Source organism: Mustela lutreola, chromosome 7, assembly GCF_030435805.1.
Source record: "Mustela lutreola isolate mMusLut2 chromosome 7, mMusLut2.pri, whole genome shotgun sequence".
Taxonomy (NCBI): Eukaryota; Metazoa; Chordata; class Mammalia; order Carnivora; family Mustelidae; genus Mustela; species Mustela lutreola.
Genome location: NC_081296.1, coordinates 27418343 through 27439617, shown reverse-complemented (window position 1 = coordinate 27439617; position 21275 = coordinate 27418343). Strand labels below are relative to the sequence as shown.

At 40.9% G+C, this 21275-nt stretch overlaps 1 protein-coding gene across 1 annotated transcript; it reads right to left on the bottom strand.

Moving 5' to 3' along the window:
• Window positions 1-2009: 2009 nt before the first annotated feature.
• MPHOSPH10 (M-phase phosphoprotein 10) lies at window positions 2010-21242 on the bottom strand. Its single transcript, XM_059180201.1, has 11 exons — window positions 20893-21242; window positions 18337-19015; window positions 17647-17801; window positions 17041-17212; window positions 15041-15182; window positions 13581-13648; window positions 11606-11743; window positions 9592-9702; window positions 3958-4065; window positions 2680-2910; window positions 2010-2262 (listed from the first exon to the last, which is right to left on the bottom strand). The coding sequence occupies exons 1-11, from the start codon at window positions 20979-20981 to the stop codon at window positions 2113-2115; spliced, it is 2043 nt and encodes a 680-aa protein (XP_059036184.1). The 5' UTR covers window positions 20982-21242; the 3' UTR covers window positions 2010-2112.
• Window positions 21243-21275: the final 33 nt, after the last annotated feature.

Genomic DNA, 21275 nt, shown 5'->3' with positions numbered 1-21275 from the left:
AATGCTCCATCTCATTAGCAGACAGATAAATTAATACCACACAGGTATGTCATTTTATATCCAGCAGAAAGGCACAGCATTTTTTAAATCTTGCTAATGCCAAGTCTGACAAGGATATGATTAAGTGCAAGATTGTACAACTACTTTGAAAAACAAGACGGCCGTAAACTTCTGTCTGCACTTTCTACCCAGTAACTCTACTCTGAAGGGCGTTAGAGGCTGGAGCCTAAGAGTGACAGTGTGTGGAAACAGGATGTTCAAAATGGCATTATTCCTAATAGTATAAAACAAAACAAGTATCTTCACAAGACAGGGTAAATAAAATCGTGATAGATGCATACGATACTATGTGGCAGTAAAAATGAATAGCATTATGGAGGAATGAGGGAAATCAAGAGTGAAAAAGCAAGCCATAGGTGAGTGCCTAGTGTTCTATTTTCATGAAATTAAAGTACTAGTAAACAATGCACTAAGGTACACAGGTGGCCAAGTATACATGAATGTAAAGGACGGATGATACACCACTCAGAGCCATGACTTCCTTCTTACCTCCTTACGTAGTTAAGTCAAGCAGATGAAGAGCACCACTAAGTATTATTTTGTGTTTTTAAAGATTTATTTTTTTTAAGTAATCTCTACATCTAACGTGGGGGCTCAAATTTTACAACCCTGAAATCAAGTCCCAAGTTCCACCCACTAAGCCAGCCAGGCAGCCGTGTTTTGTGCTGTTAGATAAAGGGTGGTTTCTACAATGTTAAATGGTGCTTCTAATTTGTGTATAAAAAGTATGAATGTATTCTACCAGAATGAACACTTCTGAAGTTTAAGAATTGTTTTGTTCAGTTATATCCCTGCTCTCTAGAATAATGCCTGGCACAGAGTATAGAAAAGAATATAACCTTTAGAATGTATCAAATATTACATTAAAAAAGTGAATGAACAGATACGCCTCACCTAGGGGTAGCGGGGAGAAATGAAGATAAAAGGGATTCAAACTAGGCACACATCAAACTGCCCTTGGACAGGTAAAGTGAATCATCACTTGAGGATCAAACATTCGGATCCTGATGAATGATTATGAAAGAAAGACTCGAGGGAAAGAGAACTAAGCTAGCAGTTGAATGGGGACTGGCAAACTGAACTGAAAAGAAAGCAGGAAGCCTTAGAGCTATAGAACACTCACACCAGCATTAACATGAAATGACACTTCCACTAAGGCTAGACAGAGACCCGGGGTTGCTCAAACAGTTTAGAAGACAAAGGTGCAAGGTGAAGGGAAGTCTCCTGAATAAAACTTCCAACAAATGACCAGGTAGTATTGACTGGTGCTCCAGCTAGCCCCAGCCAGCCTGGTTCTACCTGATGTGGCCGGCTGCTGCATTAGGAAGCAGAAATGCAGAAAACACATGCTCACAACCTCTTCCTTCCTGCTGATGGTTGCCTGTAGATGAAAAATCAGAAGGGCTTTCCCTGCTGCTTAAGGAGGTTAAGGTTTAGGGCATTTCCACCAGCATAGCATGAGGTCCTATGAGACAAAAGGCAGCTCTCCACAGATGCAGAGGTGAGTACCGGGGAGTCATGAAGATTCACCACACTGCCAGTCTGCCTTCCTTGCTGTGTTCGCCTTCCATCCTGTCTAAGTCACACCTGCCCTCTATGTATCTGACCATACTCTAGAGCCTACACAAAGTCTTCAGGCGGATGGCAGGTCACCTGTTTTGTGAAAGGATGACAGGGCAGTGGGAGAAGAAAACCAGGACCCAAAGAGTGAAGACCCCTGCTGTAGACAGCTGCTTGTGACAGGGACAGCTGGCTCCCGGGCCCTGGTCAGTGGTCAGGCCAGCTCCTGCTTACTGGCCAGTGCCTGAGCTGGCCTTCACCTGCCCCAGCAAGAACACAGTGTGGAAAGGGCTTTGGGGGTTACATTCAGCTTCACAGAAGAAGCAATTTGGGGCTTTCCAATGACAGTTTGGAATTTGTCTTTTCAAAATAAGGAATTCTCAAATATCTGCCATGTATGCAAAGAAAAGTTCTCAAAAAAATTTATTATAAAAGGGAACAATGACAGAATATAAACTTATACCTTAATATTTATATTATATTCAAAATATGTTACAGCTTTAATTTATGAACAGAAATATCCTGTCTTTTCTTCTTTTTCTTTTCTGTTTTCTTTGCATCGCTGATTTGCATTTTTACTTGATCTTGTAATTTGGAAAAGAATGCTTGAGACGACTTTAAGGCTTTGTCTTTACCTTCATCCTGCAATTAAAAATAATAACACACTCATGCTATAAAATGTTCTTGTAAGTAAAAAAAGCCAAATGCTTACAATGAAGTATAAAAGTATAAAAATCCAGAAGATATTATGAAAATACCTTCTCCTTATGAAGATATTATGAAAATATTGAGAAGATATTATGAGAAATCACACCAGTCAGCACAGAGGTATTATAAGCTTTCTATGCCGCTGCAATGTTCTCATAATTGAAGGGAGGAGGGAGTGGAAGACCACCGCTGCCAGGCCCCAGGGCACCTGTTTCAAGCTGTTACTCCAGCGGCCTTTCACTGGCACATGGGCGGCGTCAGCAGGCTCACAGTGGAGCAGATGTCACCACTGCTTACCACCACCTTGCCTACAAGGCCCCTCTATAGCGGTTTTCTTTCCTGCATCCTTACCTTTAGTAGTGAAGCTTTGCCTGTTCTGGTCAGCTGTTTTAACTTCTCTGAAGCTACTGCCTTTGTGTATTTCCCTGCTTGGTCTGGGTTGTTCTTTTCAAGCAATTTTCTCCGCTTTTCCTTCTCTTTTAGTTTCATATGCTTCTGATATTTCTTTTTCCTCCGTTCTCGTTTCTTGTCTGTAGCTGTTTTTTCAGCAGCTGTTTTTACATCTCCAGCTTTATTTTTTTCCTATTAAAGGTAACCACCAGCATACCAGTTAATCCAACTTATAAACCCTACTCAGGAAATGGGAAGAGCAGCTATTCCAGAGAGTGTGGCCAATGGGCTGTACCTGCCGCCAGGAGCTGAACGCACAGCACCCATCTGCACCCCACAGAGCCTTGGGAGCTCAGCTCTTTAAGACCTGGAATGCATTCTTTGACAAAGACTACAATGTAAAGGCAGCCTGGAGAGCCGGGTTATCCCACTGACAGTCCCAGAAGAGGGCCCCTAAAGCACCCAAGACTCCAGATGGACATCAGAGACAGCCTCAGCTGCTGAGGACAGCTACTGGCTGGCAGGAGGGGCTCCCAGAAATGGAAGGGAAACATCTATTCAGGGAGGATCAATGTCCTCTCTATTCTCCTCAGCTGCCAGCCTATCCTGCCACGGTTGTTACCCATAGAGGTGGCAGAGGTCCTGAAGGGGTGGGTGTGGGTGCAGCAAAGCAAGTGTGGAAGGACAAAGAGGCACGCTGCTACACCAGCCGGGAAGATGAGACCTGGCAGGAACCATCCTCCTGTGTAATGCATGAGCATCAATGTTCATGAGCCAGGGACCGCCTACATTTGGTGACCTCCAACTTCTAATAATCCAAATATTCTACTCTAGACACCAATTCCATTATTGATAAGCATTAAATGGATACAATAATGGGGAAAATGCTGGCATTAAAGGACTGCTAGTTTATGACCAACATAAACCATTTATGTTAACCCAACACCACTGCTAGTATTCAAATTGAATTATAACAAGATATAGACATTAGATATTTACAAGAAGCCTTTATAATAATTCTTGTACCTGTACCTCATGATATCTGATTATAGAAGACTGATGCTTGAATACTATGTAAAACTATTAGCTTGATTATAATTAAAAACTGCTGATACTTTAGAATAAAAGCTACAAATTCCAGGATAATGACACTGAGTAAGGATCTAGCTATAAACAACTAATTTATTAAAAAACAAACAAACAAACAAAAAACTAAATGTTTCCACACTGGTTTCCTACCTTGACTTCCTCCGGGGCCAGGAGAGCTGCATCACTCACGCTCACTGGGGCTACCTCCTCCATGGTTATGGCCGGCAGATTTGACACAACTTTAATCTCTGGAACAGGCTAGAAAAGAGACAACGTATATAAGAGGAAGTCATAAATAGTCCTAATATAAAATATTTGTATTGTGAACTTATTTATTTTTCTTAATATCCTTTAGAATTGACTTTACTATTATTTTTATGTAGTAGTTCATCATTTACATACAACACCCAGTGCTCAACCCAACAAGTACCCTACTTAACAGCCATCATCCATTTAGTCCACCCCCCAGCCACCTCTCCTCCAGCAAATCTCAGTTTGTTCTCTATTGTTAAGGTGTGAACCTATTAATTTAAAGCATAATACATAAAATACTTTATAAAGGGGAGCCTGCGTGGTTCAGTCAGTTAAAAGTCTGCCTCGGTTTTGGTTCAGTCATGATCTCATGAGTTACGAGGTTAAGTGCCACATAGGGCTCTGTGCTCCACAGACAGTCTATTTGAAGATTCTCTCCTTCTGCCCCACTCACTCTCATATAAATCAATCAATCTTTAAAAAAAGCTTTCCCACTGGGGCGCCTGGGTGGCTCAGTGGGTTAAGCCACTGCCTTCAGCTCAGGTCACGATCTCAGGGTCCTGGGATCAAGTCCCACATTGGGCTCTCTGCTCAGCGGGGAGCCTGCTTCCTCCTCTCTCTCTGCCTGCCTCTCTGTCAAATAAATAAATAAAATCTTTATTAAAAAAAAAAAAAAAAAAAAAAAAAAAAAAGCTTTCCCAGGTTTTAAAAAAAATAAAATATTTTATGGAGATTTAAAATGTGAGATGGTTGATAGCAAAGCTAACTGGAATGACAGCCATGCTGGTGGGCAGCATAGGCTGCTTGAGGAATCTTGATAATCTGAGTACTCAAGGGTCTTCTCTGTCTCACTGCTGCACCAAGAACACTTATTTCTACACTTTTGGAGGACATTTCTACCACATTTGAACACCTACTCTTTCGCCTATTACACTAAACTATTACCATCTGCCATGGACGTGGACATTTTCCAACAATCCTATCTATTGTTAAAGAATCTATTGATTTTTGTGAATATTATCCTGTCTTTAGTTATTAAAAAAAAAAGGCCAGCTATAAGAAATATACAGAAAAAGATACAAGGAAAAATGCTTATCAGAACAAGAGTCAAAATAGGCTACTGGATAAACAAATTTTCTCATCTTTTAGCTACTGAAAACACAGCTTTATAAACAAATGTGAGATGATCAAGAACTGCTTTGGAAAACTAAAGCAGTATTGAAATAAATCAAATCTGTTCATTATAAAAAAGAGGAATGTTATGCAATGTCATAAAATGTGATGGTAACTGAAGAGCCTTTTTTTTTTTTTTTAAAGAAATGTCCAGGAAAGACGGAAATTAAAACAAGCTTCATACAGATTATGGTGATAGCAGGACACTAGTGATTATTTACCTAACACTTAGACTAATGCACATCTCATTTACATCTAATTTTTGCGCATCTCTGAGGAGCACCACGGGACAGGGACAGGGACTCTGTTTCTAGAGTGAAGTAAAAGATGGAGTGTGCCCTGGAGAGAACACAGGCCTGAGGAGAAAGGGGTTCTACTGCAGAGACTGTCACTGATTCCTTTGCACACCTTTTCCTTAATGCATTCCTGGCCATATGCCAATCAACTAGCAGATGTGTGCCCCAGGAAATTTCAGACAGAACAAAAATAAGTCATACACACAATAGGATCATGGATTCTAATTGAAAAAAATGTCAGTGTGAAAGAAATGTTTTCTTCCATTGGACCACTGTTCACTTATTTATTAGGAACACTGTGTTCCAAACTACAATTTAAAGAGAAATACAAAGAAAATGGGAGACAACCCAGAAAATTAAAAAAAAAGAAAAGATGGTCAACAGGGTTTCTGGAGCTCATGAAATACGAAACTGAATATGAAAAAAAGTTTGTATTAAGGGGAACCTGTACCGAAAAGCCTACATTTCTGAAGAGGAATAAGAAAGGCTTTCAAATAGGGCATGTAGGCCCATATACTATTCCCGCCTTCTTCAATTCCCAAGGTTCCAAGGAAGATCTGAGTACCTCCCCATGGCAGGCTCCACATTAGTGTGACAGACACAGCAGGGAAATAGCAGTGAACAAAACACGTTTGTGCCAGCTTGATAATGAGTAGAGAACGATCAGCAATTGACCAATGGCGATCATAGATCTGAGGGAAATGAGGGCACGGAGGAGGGCGATGGCATTCATCTGACACCCCAGAGATTGGAAGGAGCCAGTCATGGAAAAAAGCAGTGTAGCCTAACAGGCAGAGGAGAGCCCAGCAGGAAGGTGTGGGGGAAGGGAGCACTTTGCCCACTGAAGGCACTGGAAGACGACGAGAGTGGCTGGGGGACAGAAAGCTGCAGAGACCAGACGAGTGAGAGGGAGCCAGATCACATGGGGCCTTGTAAGGCACAGGAAAGGATCATGCTCTTCACGTCAGTAACTTTTTCACAGTAGGACCTGTGGCCAAGAGGGGTTGAGGATTCCTCTTTTCTTCATCCCCTACATAGCCCACACTAGGTGCTTTGGTATCTAAAGATGGCTCCTGCCACCAAAACCTTAATAGAAATTACACTTGATTAACAACAACAACAAAAAACCAGGTGATAAATGCTGACTGAGAAGACAAGACACACAGGACAAAACATTTAACCATCAGGGGCACCTGGGTAGCTCAGTTAAGCCTCTGCCTTTGGCTCAGGTCATGATCTCAGGGACGTGGGATCGAGCCCCACATTGGGCTCTCTGCTCAGCAGGGAGCCTGCTTCCTCCTCTCTCTCTGCCTGCCCGTCTGCCTACTTGTGATCTCTATCTGTCAAACAAATAAATAAAATCTTTAAAAAAACAACAACAAACATTTAACCATCAAAGAATCAGAAGGATTTTGGAGATTACCTCTTCTTTATAGATGAATGTGAAGCAATTTGCCTAATTCTCAAAGCTAGTTAGGGGAGAATCAAATTCAGGTTTCGGACTTCTAGACTAGTCTCTGAGATTCATGGTACCTCATTTTTAGAAAACACAAGGGACACAAAGGGGCAATAGGTGAACAAGTACCAGAAAGATGGCACTGCATGCTTTACGGGTCCACAGACGACACTGAGAAGGAAGCTCTAAAAAGTACAGAAGCAGTGAGCCCAGTGTGGTGGGAGTCAGACAGACTGGAAGATCACTGGAGGTCTGGGCCTGGTGTAGGGAACATGATGCAACGGCGAGAACATGGATGCCCAGTTAGATCCAACCTTCCCAATCTCCTAAGCCTCAGTTTCCTCATCTGCAAACAGAAAGAGTAATACCTGCCTTGGTATTCTGTGGATGAAGAATTAACGGACAGGGCCACTACCGTCATCAAGACAACACTGGTCAATCCCTACTTTAGTCTTCCTCACAACACCAACTAGCACTATCCATACACAAGATAACACTGGAAAAATCCACAGGACTGTGAAGGACCACATTTAGAAGAGTAGGAGAGACTACACTCATCATCTTATCCCTATCCCAGGCCAGCTGAGAGAGACTTGGCCTATGGTTTCTCCAGTGAGAAGAGAGCCCAAGGTGGCCTTCGAGCTCCCCAGCATTGCAGAACGCTTCTGAGCAGGCCCAGTCATTTCTGTGTCATGGGGATCACAGAGGGAGTCTGTGGGACTTGACCACTGAGGATCAGACTGGGATGAAGAACAAGTGCAGGGCTTCTAGCAACCCATGCTTAGATCTTGGCAGACCATGTTCCTCTTCACAGGAGTGCCCAAGCAGAGATCCCAGCCAGCACCTTGCCCATCTGTAGAGCCAAGCAGGTGCCCTTCTCCGGCTCAAAGAGATTCTGTACCCCCATGACCATGGCAGGATTATTTACAACAGCCAAGTCATGGAAACAATACAAGTGTCCATCAACAGATGAATGAATAAAGATAATATGATAATATGGTGCATACATAAATACACACACACACACACACACAATGGAATACCATTTAGCCATAGAAAGAAGGAAGTCCTGCCATTTATGACAACACTGATGTATCCTGAGGGCATCATACTAAGTGAGATATGTCAAACAAGAAAGACAAATTACAATGTGATCTTTTAGGCAGGAACTAGGCATGTGCAACAAGAAGATGGACCTTAGATGTCCGGCTGGAGAGCCCCACGCGAGGACCACCACATTCTACCCATCTAGCAGCAGGTTTTGACTTGCGACATCCCAGCAGAAAAAGAGTTAAGTTTGTTATGCTTATTGCACTTATGCAGAAAGCAGCCATTTGTCCTTATTTGAGCTATGTCTCTAGAACAGAAATAATGCTGCAGTTGCCCACACTTGCAACCATCTTGGAAAGGACATGAGTACTTGGTTAATTATTATATAATCCAGGACTGTCACTCAAAAGTTGCTACCCTAGGACCCTCCCAAAAGAAAAAATGTGATAGAAGCACATATCCCAGAGTTTCTGGGGCTTTTGTCTCTCTTGACTGGCCCGCTCTTCCCCTGGACTATACTTTAATAAAGCTCTGCTCTCCTTTAGAACAGCTGCATGACTTGAGTTAATACTATTGTATTGTATATTTCAAAGTTGCTAAGGAAGTAGACCTTCAAAGCTCTCATCATAAAAAGAAAACTGTAACTATATGGGGAGAAGGCTATTAACTAAACTTAACACAGTAGTCACTCCCCAATATACATTTTTCCCGTACACCATGCCTTTCAAAAATTCACGCAAGGTGACTATACTTTCACAAAAGCCCTACATGAGTACCTGTTTTTGCTGACAGAAATCTGAGAATTATTTTCACTTTTATAAAAAAAAAAAAGTGAAAGGAAAAATAGCATTCAGCATTCTGCTGTGAGCGGCTCTGCCCAGCTCCTTCCTCAGGAACTACACTTGGTTTCTCAGTATCAAGCCACCATACCTTTAAACAGTGTCTGTGAGCATCTGTGCTTTATCTCGTTTTATCTGTGCATCTATTACAAGATTGGTCCTCAAGTATCAGGAAAGCCTAGGACAGGTTACTTTCGGAGTCTGAAAAGCTCAAAAAACTTTCCATTTAATTAATGGTAATGCTTCTTTGCTTTACCCCATTTAGGCTTGTGAAAGGTTTTATAGGAACATTTTGCTTTCTGATGGTAGGAGAACCTATTTATCAGACTACCGTTGTACATCTTAAACAGTATTACATGTCAATTATATCTTAATAAAATTGGAGAAAAGGGGTTAATATATATGAAGGACTTAGTATGGCAAATAGCTGGTACTCAGAAAATATCAGGTACAGACATCACAGGTCTCAAGACCAACCGCAGGATGAAAACACAACTGAAAGCTGAACAACAAGAATGAGAAATGAAGAGACTTTAGGTCTAGCACAGCGCATGGGGAGATCACTCTGGATCAGCAGAGGAAGCCAGAACTGCTTGGGACTAGAAATTCCTACAGGTTTGTATCCTAAAACCAAACAAAAAGCTAGCCTCACAGAAGCTCAAAGAGGAATTAAGGTCATGTTTGCTCTGATTACACACAGAACCGTTAACACACTTACTGGTTTAGGGATGAAGTGAAAGTTTGAGAGGGCATCCAATTTTAAGAAGAGGGAATCCATCATCTTCTGAATTTCTTTGTGCTCTGGATTTTCTTCTTCTGCTGTTTTTTGCTTAGAAAATAAGTTCAATGACATCAGACTTAGCAGCTTAATACACATCACAGGACAAAACACAAAGCTCAATAAGGATATGCCCCCATCTCTTATCATCAAGGTTTCAGCTTCAAAGACACAGTACAAGGCAGAATCAGAGTTATCAATACCACGTCGGAGCCAGCACCAGTCCAAGAAGCAATGCGATGTGCACTTCAGAGCTGCAGCGACCCCTCCCCCTATAACTGACAACTTACAGTTTCATTCCCTTGGTATTTACTTCTGTCAAGAACTAAGCCACTCCCACTCGGATGGCTCTCATTAAAAGAAAGGGGAGCTGGGTAACAAGGGTTAGATGTTGAAGAACTGGACCCGTTGTGCACTATTGCTGGTGACGATGTAAATGCTGCAGTCACAATGGAAATGAATGGGGCAGCTCCTCAGAAAGTGAAACAGAGAACTGCCATATGACCCGGCAATTCCATCCTTAGGTAAATACCCAGAAGAATTTAAGAAGAGGTTCTCAAACAAATACATCTGTTCAGAGCAGCACTATTCCCAACAGTCAAAAATAGAAACAACCCAAATGCTCACAATCCCCTTTTCCCTCTGCCCATGTTTAAAAGGCCAGGACTGTTTTTGTTTTATTAAAGCATAACAGAACAAAACAAAACACACCCAAAACAGGGAAGCAACTGGCTCTTTGCCTCCATGACCCTGAGGCCAGAGATGCATCAGGGTCTGCCTCCAACGTCTGTCATTTGAGCCCTCCTTCAGCCACATTGAAGCACTCACCACTGCTTATTTTAACTTATTTTTTAATCCTGAACATGTTGCTTACCTCATCCCACACTAATGGCTGTGAAATCATACATATACAACTATATACTATACATATATAACTAGAAGTTTACTCATGTGCCATGTACCATCACCTTGCTTATTACTTCCAGGATAGACACTAAATCGGAAAATACTCATCATCTTCCCCGGATGAACTCTTAATGGATGGGTGCAGAATAAGCCTAAATTAAGTCCATACTCAAAAACTTGTGAACTGGGTGCTGAATACTGAGACATAAATAAAACCAATTATTTACAGAGCTGGTACAGCTGTCACATTACGTATTTAATTTTTAACTCTCATGGTTACAAAATGCTTTACTGTATTTACTGAATCACCTCAAAGTAGCCAGGCAATGTTCAATAACATGTTCCTTCACCTACCACTTTGAGTTGCAAAGCAGCCAGGAATAATTAATTCAAATCTTTCCCGATCTTCAACTTAACAGTAGCATCAAGGGCACTGATTGCTATTGCCACTAACGTGACATTAATTAATCAAATCTGGCAGGAATCTTAAATGGCTTTTGCAAATAAAAATGCCATCTCATCTGCAAGCACATATTGACCACATTATCAATAAATCAAGTGTAAAGGAATAATTCAGTCACTATACTGGTGATACAGTATTATTGGAAATAGGACTTTGTCCTACTTAACCAGGTATATTTTAAAGAATTTAAGTGAAAAGAAATAAGAATCAAAAAACAAATAACCCACCGGACCAAAAATCTGAATCAATCTCACAGATAATGTTCTATCAGCAACTTCTGAAGTACAAATGAGAACGGATTTTAAAATTGTAGGACTACTATAGTAATTGTGTGGAACAGTCAGGTAACCAATAAATAACTGCAAACAAGCTCTTCTACACCCTCACATTCAGTGGCATTAAGTATTATAACCCCTCTATTCCTAACATACTCTGTCTCACATTTAAATGAGGTGAACCAAGAGCTCTCTATTTATTTCATGAATTTCAGCCATCAGAGTAGAAACAAGAGTGGATTTTCTATTTCTTTCTTTCTTTTTTTTTTTTTTTAAAATAATGATGGCTTTGCCTTCTGGGCTTCCTTACCTCGTTGAGTTTGATGTACTCCTGCTCATAAATTTCAGCAAGGCTCAATTTGCTCTTCTCATGGTCTAATGTTAAACGTTTTTTATATTCATATGCATCCTCTTTAGGTCTTTCTTTACGTACTACATCATCCCAGGCCTGCAATATGAAAGTTGGAAGGAACATAAATTAACAAAATCTATCATTTTATTCTAGGCTCACTTAGGACTCTGCCTCTGGAAAATTTGTGGTCAGTCCAGAGTAAGCAAATTAGAGCAAAAACTAATCAATTTCAACCTGCAAAATGTGTACTCAAGTCACAAAAAATAAGTATTATGAAAAGCAAAAATGGCATTACTTAAGTTTCCTTTTTGTTTTAAATGCATCTTTCTCCTGTTACCAACTTTAATTCCCCATTTCCCCATCATGGTTTGTTTAAAAGTCAACATTCGGAGTTTGTCTTGTTGCATTTCAAATTTAAGGATAGTCCACATACAGTACCACCCTTCAAATCCTTCCTATTTCAAGTGAACATTATACACGTTTTAACGCCATCCCTTGTTGTACAAGTCATACACCTAGTCTTATTCTAAGTTTACAAAATAGGATCAATTCTTTTTTCTCATGAGATTGGTATTTATTAAACACCTGTGTAGCAGACTGTGTAGATGTCCTGCTTCATATCCCCCAGCCCACCTCTAAGTTCACCTGTAGCTGCAGGGAGACCGTGTCTGTACATGCTGACAGCTTCCCATCTCAAGGTGGCACTCTGCTTCTTATCCTGTGGGTTTTCTAGACTGCCAGGGCATCTTGCCTATTTGTGCTCAAGACAGCTCTGAGGTGTCTACGACTTGACACCTTAACCAGTTAAGGACTGAGTTTAGTGGATAAATATTCTAGCAGATCCATCCCCAGAGGGGTAAATTCTGAGACAAATTCTACATAAATCCTCAGGGGTCCCCAGCAGGCTTTATTCCCAGATGCCCACTGTGACAGATAATTTCATGTGTTAATTTGATTGGGTGAAGGGATGCCCAGACAGACAGACGGTAAAACACTGTATCTAAGTATGTCTGTGTGGATGTCTCTGGAAAAGAACAGTATCTGAACTAGTATAATGAGTAAAGAAGATGTCTTCACTAATTTGGGTGGACACCATCTAATCCACCAAGGGCCCAAATAGAACAAAAAGTGGGAGGCAGGGTGAATCTGCTCTCTGCTTGAGCTGGGACATCCCTCTTCTGCCCCTGGACATCACTGCTTCTAGTTTTCAGACCTCTGGACTCAGACTGGAACTTGTACCACGAGCTCCTCTGGTCTCAGGTCCTGGGACGCAGCATTCCTGGTTTTTTGCTTGCAGACAACAAACCACAGGATTTCTCAACCTCCATCATCACATACATCCTTTTGCTCCTCATTTGGGGTTACTAAAACACTCTTCAGTATTTGATTTTAATGTATCAATTCTGTTTTTCATTACCTTTCTATACTTTTTAAGTGGTTGCTCTAGAGATCGGAGATCAATTCTTAAATAAAAACTCTGCTAGGTTTTTAACATTTGAAAAAAATAAACCCTTTATTTGTCCCAGCAGATATTGTGCTTAGATGGAAGGGTCCCAAGGAAGACCAGAACAATTCAGAATCAGTCCCCATACCTGTCACCCTCCATCAGCTTCACCAGGCACCACCAGACAGGTAAATAAGGGGCAAGGAAGAGCGGCAGTGGCTCTGGCTGCCCCTTCTCTTCACACACAACTGCCCATCCTTCCAGAGCACTAGTGAAAGGCAGTGTCTCACACAACAAAAACAATACAAAAGAGGAGGGCAGTGTAAACTTAGTAGCACATTTCAGGGTAAATTAAGGATTTTAAATGAAGAACTGATACAAACAAAATTTCTATGAAAACGAAGAAGAGTGACGGTCCCAAAACAGTCTCATATTATTTCTAAAAATCTCAGTGAATTTTAAATTAAGTTAATTTTCATTCTTACTGACCTGATCTCTTATCCTCTGCTTAATGATATCTTCCAGTTGAAGGGTAGTTTCCTCTGTGATCACAGGGGCTAAAGGAAATACAACATGACTCATTAGGTATAAACTAGACCAGTGGTCCTCAAATGGTGGTTATTGAACCAGTAGCATCAACACCTGGGAACCTGTTAGAAATGTGAATTTTTTGGCTCTGCCCCATACTTCTTGAGTCAGAAAGTTGGCGGGGGCACCCTATCTGTTTAACTAACCCTTCTGATGCTCCCTCCAGTTTGAGAACCACAAACTGGAGAATATCTGGTAATAAGCACTAATACTTTTAGCCCACGCACCTGGGTACTCTCCCCATCTTTTTTATTCTCTCTAGAACTGAATAAAATGAAAATTCATTTTGACTTCATAGGTATAAGAAAGAATTTGATGAGATGACCAGGGTTTCTGGCTAGAGTACAGAATTTAATCAGAGGACAATGACAGTAAGCATTGTATACAGATCACTAGCAGAAATCATTATGGATTACACATCAGGTACCCTATAGACACTAATTAGCATATTAGTAACTCCTGGATGAATTAAGAGTACTATGGCTATGTAAGAGAACGTCCTATTTCTTAGAAGATACATGTACTTAGAAGTGAAGTGTCACGATATTGATAAGTTACTTTCAAGTAAATCAGCGGAAAAAAGGGGGCTCTTTGGGCTCCAGAGCCTGACAGACATTTTCACAGAGGTAAGTGAGGAAAGCAGGAAGGGAGCTTGCTGACGGCATCAGTGCTTGACAGACTCTGTGTCCCAGGCACTGCTGTGCTGCATCCAGGAGGAGGCCAGTATGGCTAGGCTGTTGGCCCCTGCAGCCTGGAGCTGATGCGCAGAGGCCTCTGTGAGTCCCCCAGCCTGAGCCAGGCCCAACCACATTCAGAGCTTTTATTTATTTTAAATATTTCTTCAACATTCCACATTTGATGATGTAGATACCTCTTTCTTCCCTGACTGTAAATGTTTTAATACAAATTTTTTAAACTGTAAAAAAACAAAAAACAAAACATGCGATCACACAGATACACACACATGGGTCACATCTACAGGGCAGGGAAAGCAAATATAAAATGTTAACCGGTGAATCCACCTGAATGGCACCCTTATGTTTGCTGTACTATTTTTTCAACTTTTCTCCATGTTTACAAGGTTTGTTTTGTGTTTTGTTTTTTTTTTTTAAGATTTTATTTATTTGACAGACAGAGATCACAAGTAGGCAGAGAGGCAGACAGGAAGAGAGAGGGGAAAGCAGGCTCCCCTCTGAGCGGAGAGCTCAATGTGGGGCTCGATCCCAGGATCCTGAGATCATGACCTGAGCCAAAGGCAGAGGCATAACACACTGAGCCACCCAGGTGCCCCTGACTCTCTCTATGAAACAGAGAAAAAGTATGAGAACACACACTCGAAGGGGCCCAGCGGGCTCACGTACCCATGCGGACCGCATGGTCAAAGTGCAGAGTCTCTTCTAGGAGGCTGTTCTCTGGGCGCTTCTGAGCCGTCACTTCCCCTTGAAGCTGCCAAGGTTTTTTTTCCAACAATTCTTTTTCTAAAGATGCAATTTTTTCATTCATCTAAGAAAGAGACAAAAAGTTATTACATATCCAGGAAACAAAATCAGGCTTATTAACTAAATAAAAGCAACTAACATCTTTACAAACACAAAAACAAGAAATGCGTTCTCAACACATTTGTTTTGTTCTCGCCACCGTTTTATTACTAACCAACAGTGACTCCCAATTCCTGACACCTGAGGTGGGGTAGGAGCTGCAGATGATCTTTCCCTCCCTGATTTGAAATGGCCATGTTTATAATATACTGAATTCCCCTAGAAGAATCTGGGTAGATTTCTGGGCTCTATTCTAGTCCAGTGATCTATCTATTCACAAGCCACTATCAACTTTGATTATTAGAGCATTCGAACGTTAATTTCTTTATTAGAACATTAGTAACTGAAGGAGCCTCTTTTGACCCCACACTCCAAAATTCAAATTATTGCTAACTAAAAGATATCTCTTAATGACTTTATAGTATACAAAACTCCAGCCTTCTCAGCTGCTTTACTGAATTCTCACGTTTTTCTGAATAGCTTTCAATTCATCTGCTTAGGTTTTTCCAGTATCCTTTGCATATATTAATGCTCTTATCTTTCTCTTTTGTAGTTGCACTGACACTTCTACAAGAATGTTAAATAACAGTGGTAACAGTAATTGTGGACATTTTCTTATTCTTCATTTTAAAGGGATATTTCTAGAATTTCACCACTAAGTAGGACAGCACCTTTTGGTTAGATGTGTTTCTATTTCACTACAAGTGAAAATTAGGAATGGATACTGAATTTCATCAAATGCCTTTCAGACATCAGAAAAAAACCATGTGGTTTTCTCCTTATTCTGTTACAACCAAGAATTACATTAATAGATTTTCTAATCCCGAATCAAGTAAATGAGGCCCATCTGGTTATGGTGTTGTTAATCTTTCACTGTGTTATTTTGGATATTTAAACGATACCATGTGTGAGTGTTTTAATGTCAGGTTTGGCTATCATGCTGTAATAGCTTCAAAAGAAAAAGAAGTTTGGAAGTTCCCTCTTTATATGTTGGAACTGAACAAAATTCAGTGGTATTTCTTGAAAGCTTGATGTAATTCTCCAGTAAAACTAAACCTGCTTTTCTTTTTTCTTTTTTTTTGAAAAGACACAGGGAGGTTGGGAAACTAACTCAGTGCAATTTCATATTTTCTTTCCCAATGCTTCCCCACTGCCTCCCTTAAATCTCCTCTCTCTTCTGGAAACAATCCACAATCATGGATTTAACTCAGATTCTCTTTTTCTAATAATTACTTTGATATCATTGATATATTTTATATTTTATTATTTGCCTATTCTCATTTCTAATTGTGTGACGTCATTTTAATGTGGTTAAACAGTAAAGACAAATAATTGGAACCAGTCTATTATTTGCAAATGACACTTGATTTGTCTGAAATCCTAACACGAGGAAATAATTTTTATCAACTCTGGAAGATATGTTTGAGATGGCATTAATTAACATTCCGACTATGTGAGCCATCTACAGAATATCTGAAAGAAACAATATCCTCATGAGCAGCTGAATCAGCTACAAAGAGAAGTTCACAGGACAGCTAATTAAAAAGAACATGCCATTAGGTATAAAGAAACCAGGGACAGAGGAAAAAACAAGTTTTTAAACAAATCGAAGGCCACAGGTTGGGGAATGAAGCACTGATTTTTGCAAATTAGCTACCTATCACCTGGGCATCTCTATAAAGTGTCTGGTAGGAAGTAGCAGCAAGATTTTTGTTTTGTTTTTTAAAGGATAAAGTATTCTACCAAGAACTACAGAGTAGATTAGTTATGAGTGCCACAGTCCTGGTAAACATAAAAAAATTCCTTAAATTCTAAATTCTTACCTTTTCCTGTCTTTTTTCAAAAGAGGATTTAACTTCATCAGAATCTTTCTGTACATTTAAGATACTTGTATCCTCACTTTCCTCATCATCTGGCAAATCAAAAGTCACTCTTTTCGAGGTTTCTTTATGCTGCTTGCTGTCTTCACTTTCTTCAAGTTCATTATCTTCATCACTATAGTATACCAAAACATTTATGAAAGGATAATACAATTTTTCATTAGGAAAACAAAACCAATTCTCTAGTAATTATAGATATGTTGTATACCTAACACAGTCAGAATTCCAAAGTCATTCAGTTATTAAGGAACAGAAGATACTATTTAGGTAAAACAGAACAAAAGCGTGCAATATATAAAAAATAAATTATTCCTCAATCTGTAAGACAAATATATCTCACAATAATGACAGTAAGGTATTTTTAGTTTGATTGTCACTGCCAGTGATATTTATCTTCATTAGATGATCTCTAAAACCCCTTTAAACTCAGAAACTTTCATCTGATCTTAGAGAATGTAACTCCTTAGGACAAACATATTTGACAATTATGAGCACACACACACAATTGGACTGTTCTAGCTTACAGCGTAAAGAACTCAAAATACTCACGTTTCAGAAATGCTCTCCTCTCCTTCTTCGTCAGCAATTTCTTCCTCCTCTTCATCTGAACCCAGTTCATCGTCATGAGCATTTGCTAGGTCTTCATCACTTTCAACAGGATCAAAGAAGTCTTTGTATTTCAGGTTTCTGGAACTTTTACCTGACTAAAGTAAAAAGATTTCTCAAACTTTCAATTAAGAACAGAAGAACACATTAAATCATGCATGTATGTGGATGCATATGACATATGGGGAACCGGTGACAGACAACATCACCACACAGATGTAAGGGCTACTAGACTGTAACAAACTGGAAGGAAGCGTAGGTTCATTTGTAACTGATAAGACAGAGTACAACATCCTAACTCTAAAGCTTCTAACTATAATCATTTCTAAAACATCCCTGTCTAAAGTATACAAATGCCTTCCTCTCCCTATTATTTTTAGTGTTTGATGGAATATGTTTGAGGGGAATTCTGAAGACCTCTAACATGTGTGACAATGGTTCTTAGGTTCAAAACAAGCATTCTGTGATAAGGAAATGATGGCTTTGGTTTAATTTATCTAGTTCATCGTTTTCAACTGATCTAAATATTTCATTAATATTCTGGTGAGTTTTGAGGTATTTTAAACCACTTTTCAAGAAATAGAACAAAATCTAATTTAAGGAGGTAGAAAGTCTCTTCTCCCAAAACTTTACCTGAGGTTTTTGACTTCCAAGCAGTTCTCCCTCATCTTCATCAGAATCAACATCTTCAAAAAAATTAATGTCTTCCTCTTCCTCGTCATCTTTTGGTCCCTCTTCCTTTTCCATGTTTTCTAAAAAGGTCTCCATTTCAGAAAGTTTGAAAAATTTATCATCTACTATGGACTTCTCTCTTGGTTTCCTAGATACTTTGTCTTGCACCTTGCTCTGCTGCTCCAATTTGCTGATATCAAAATCAAGATCAGAATCCTCATCACTGAACACTGGACTTTTCCTCAGATCAACTTTGCTCAAGTTTTTAGCTCTCTCATCCACTTTAGGATCATCACCACTAGGGTCAGCCACCTCCTCCTCCTCCTCCAGATCTTGTTTGAAGACCTCCTGATCATCAGACTCCACCGCTGAGCCATCCTCTTCACACTCCTGCTCTTCGTTCTCTGGAAGAAGACTGATGTCTTCGTCTTTAACAGTTTTACTAACTGTACTCTGGAAGTACTGCAAAATTGGTTCATTTTGCAATTCTAGTTGTTGCCAAATCTGCTCATCATCAAAATTGTCTATCACCAGTTTTTTTAATGGACTTCCGTGGATCCTGTCATTCTCTAATATTTTATTAAAATCATAAAGTGCTTTTGTTAACGAAGTGAAGTTTGATGCCAATTCATCTTGAATCCTATTAAGAGAGCACAGGGAGGAAGTTTAAAGAGATTTATAATTATAGGGCAATAATTTCACAGGACTATGAATTAAAAGAAGAAAAAAAGCCTAACTTCTGTGTAAAATCAAACTTGAAAGAAATATCAACTTTAAGTAGAGATTCTGCCCCCAAAGAGTGTATTAGCTTGCTGAGGAGCCATACTAATATATAACTAAGTCTGTGATCTACTATATGGATTTTATGCAGGGAAACTATTACACACCCCTTTGCCTAAAGATATATGGTGAATCTTAGCCTTAAATGCCAACTCAGCTATATTATATGCCACTCCATTCCGTCAGCCAATGGTTAACACTTGCTTTGGCTCAAGAGTACTCAGCAAATACCTCTGAAGATCTGACATCTGAAATGAGACCTGTATACGAGGAGACATTCTTACAAAGACCTGGAAATATCTATTTTTAGCAGAAAAAATAGTGAGAGCAAAATTTTTAAGATGGAAATGAAGTCGGTGAGTTTGAGGAACAGAAATGAAGGCATGGCTGGAGTGTGGTGAAGAAGGCAGAAGGCCAAGGAGGTAGATGGGAGCTGTAACATGCAGGCTCCGAGATAAGAGTTTGCTGTTTTAAGTGTAAAGAGAAGCCATCAGAAAAAAATTTTTTAAAAAAGATTTTATTTATTTATTTGACAGACAGAGTTCACAAGTAGGCAGAGAGGCAGGCAGAGAGAAAGGGGGAAGCCCGCTCCCTGCTGAGCAGAGAGGCGGATGGGGGGCTCGATCCCAGGACCCTGAGATCATGACCTGAGCCGAAAGCAGAGACTTTAACCCACTGAGCCATCCAGGTGCCCCACCATCAAAAGATTTTAAGCAAAGGACGGGGCGCCTGGGTGGCTCAGTGGGTTAAAGTCTCTGCTTTCGGCTCAGGTCATGATCTCAGGGTCCTGGGATCGAGCCCCCCATCCGCCTCTCTGCTCAGCAGGGAGCGGGCTTCCCCCTTTCTCTCTGCCTGCCTCTCTGCCTACTTGTGAACTCTGTCTGTCAAATAAATAAATAAAATCTTTAAAAAAAAAAAAAGATTTTAAGCAAAGGAGAAAAACGATGTAATTTACACTTCGGAAAGATGACCAACAGAGGAAAAGGAACCAAAGTACAGTGATTAGGATGACACCGTCATCCAGGGAAAGGATAACAACTGTACAGGGGTTAGAAGAGCAGACACTGTGACACGCAGTCAAATTCAGAACACAGACTGAAGGCAGAACCGACAGAATTTGCTGATGAATTAGAAGCAGACATGAGAAAAAGGACGCTCTCAAGGAAGACGCTTAGTTACATGTCTGAATGACTGAAAAAACAGAGGCGCCCTTTACTGAGATAGGAAAGGCAGGTGCATGTGTAAAGGATTTCAGGGAGGGCCGACTATAAGACAGTAGACAGAAACAGGTCATTTTGGCCTAAGAAGTTCGAGATGCTGAGAACGTATACGGCTGGGGCTGCTGTGCGCCTGACGCTCAAGGGAAAAGTCGGGCGTCTGAGAGCCACACTTTCGTTAAGTCGTGCGTTCAGTCCTTCAACAAAATACGGAGAGCTTATGTTACGAAGTCCTAACCCTCAAGCAGCTCATCGTGGGACGGGGGCCGACAGACACCAAAGTTACTACTTTCAATAAAGTAGGAGTAACTGAGCTTGGTTTGGTTAGCACACGACTGGGAGAGCCGCACTGCGCAGCCTGTGACCCTTTAAAATCTTCGGACGGGCTAGCGGAGCGTAAGGTGAAACCTGGCGCCAACAGACGCACGCTTCCCTTTATCCCGCTACTCCAGCATCTGCCGGCAGGCCGCGCCCACGCGAGACCTGGGCCTCACCAGAGCCCGCGTTTCCCTTCACTTACGTGAGAAAACACTCTGGCTGGCCAGTGGCTTTATCAACCTCTTTCAGGCACCGCTCCAGGGTCCGCCGACGCCAGACCCGCGGCGCCATGGCCGTCTGCAACCCGGGACACAGCGCCGCATGCACAGGAAGAGGACCGGTCGGAAACCGCGCCACAAAGACGCGCCTCGCGCAACCTGAACCCGGGAGGCAAAGGTTCCGCGGCGTACAGGTTCCGGACCCACCCCACTCCAGAGCCAATGGCAGCGCAAGAACTTTCACTGGGCCATTGGTCAGTTCTAGCGCCTTTGAACTTTCTCTAAACTTTCTGTTTTGTATCCCTGAGGAGCCCAAAGGAGTGACGTGTCCTTCGTTTTTAAGTTTCTGCTTTAGACGCACTGGGTG

What these genes read in the sequence shown, in the direction of transcription:
- MPHOSPH10 (XM_059180201.1), bottom strand. Translation starts at nt 20,981, where the DNA reads ATGGCGCCGCGGGTCTGGCGTCGGCGGACCCTGGAGCGGTGCCTGAAA. An exon ending in TTCACTTCATCCCTAAACCA is followed by an intron (nt 4,066 to 9,591) that starts GTAAGTGTGTTA and finishes TCTCTTTTCTAG; the next exon opens with CCTGTTCCAGAGATTAAAGT. An exon ending in TGGCCCCGGAGGAAGTCAAG is followed by an intron (nt 2,911 to 3,957) that starts GTAGGAAACCAG and finishes TACCTTTAATAG; the next exon opens with GAAAAAAATAAAGCTGGAGA.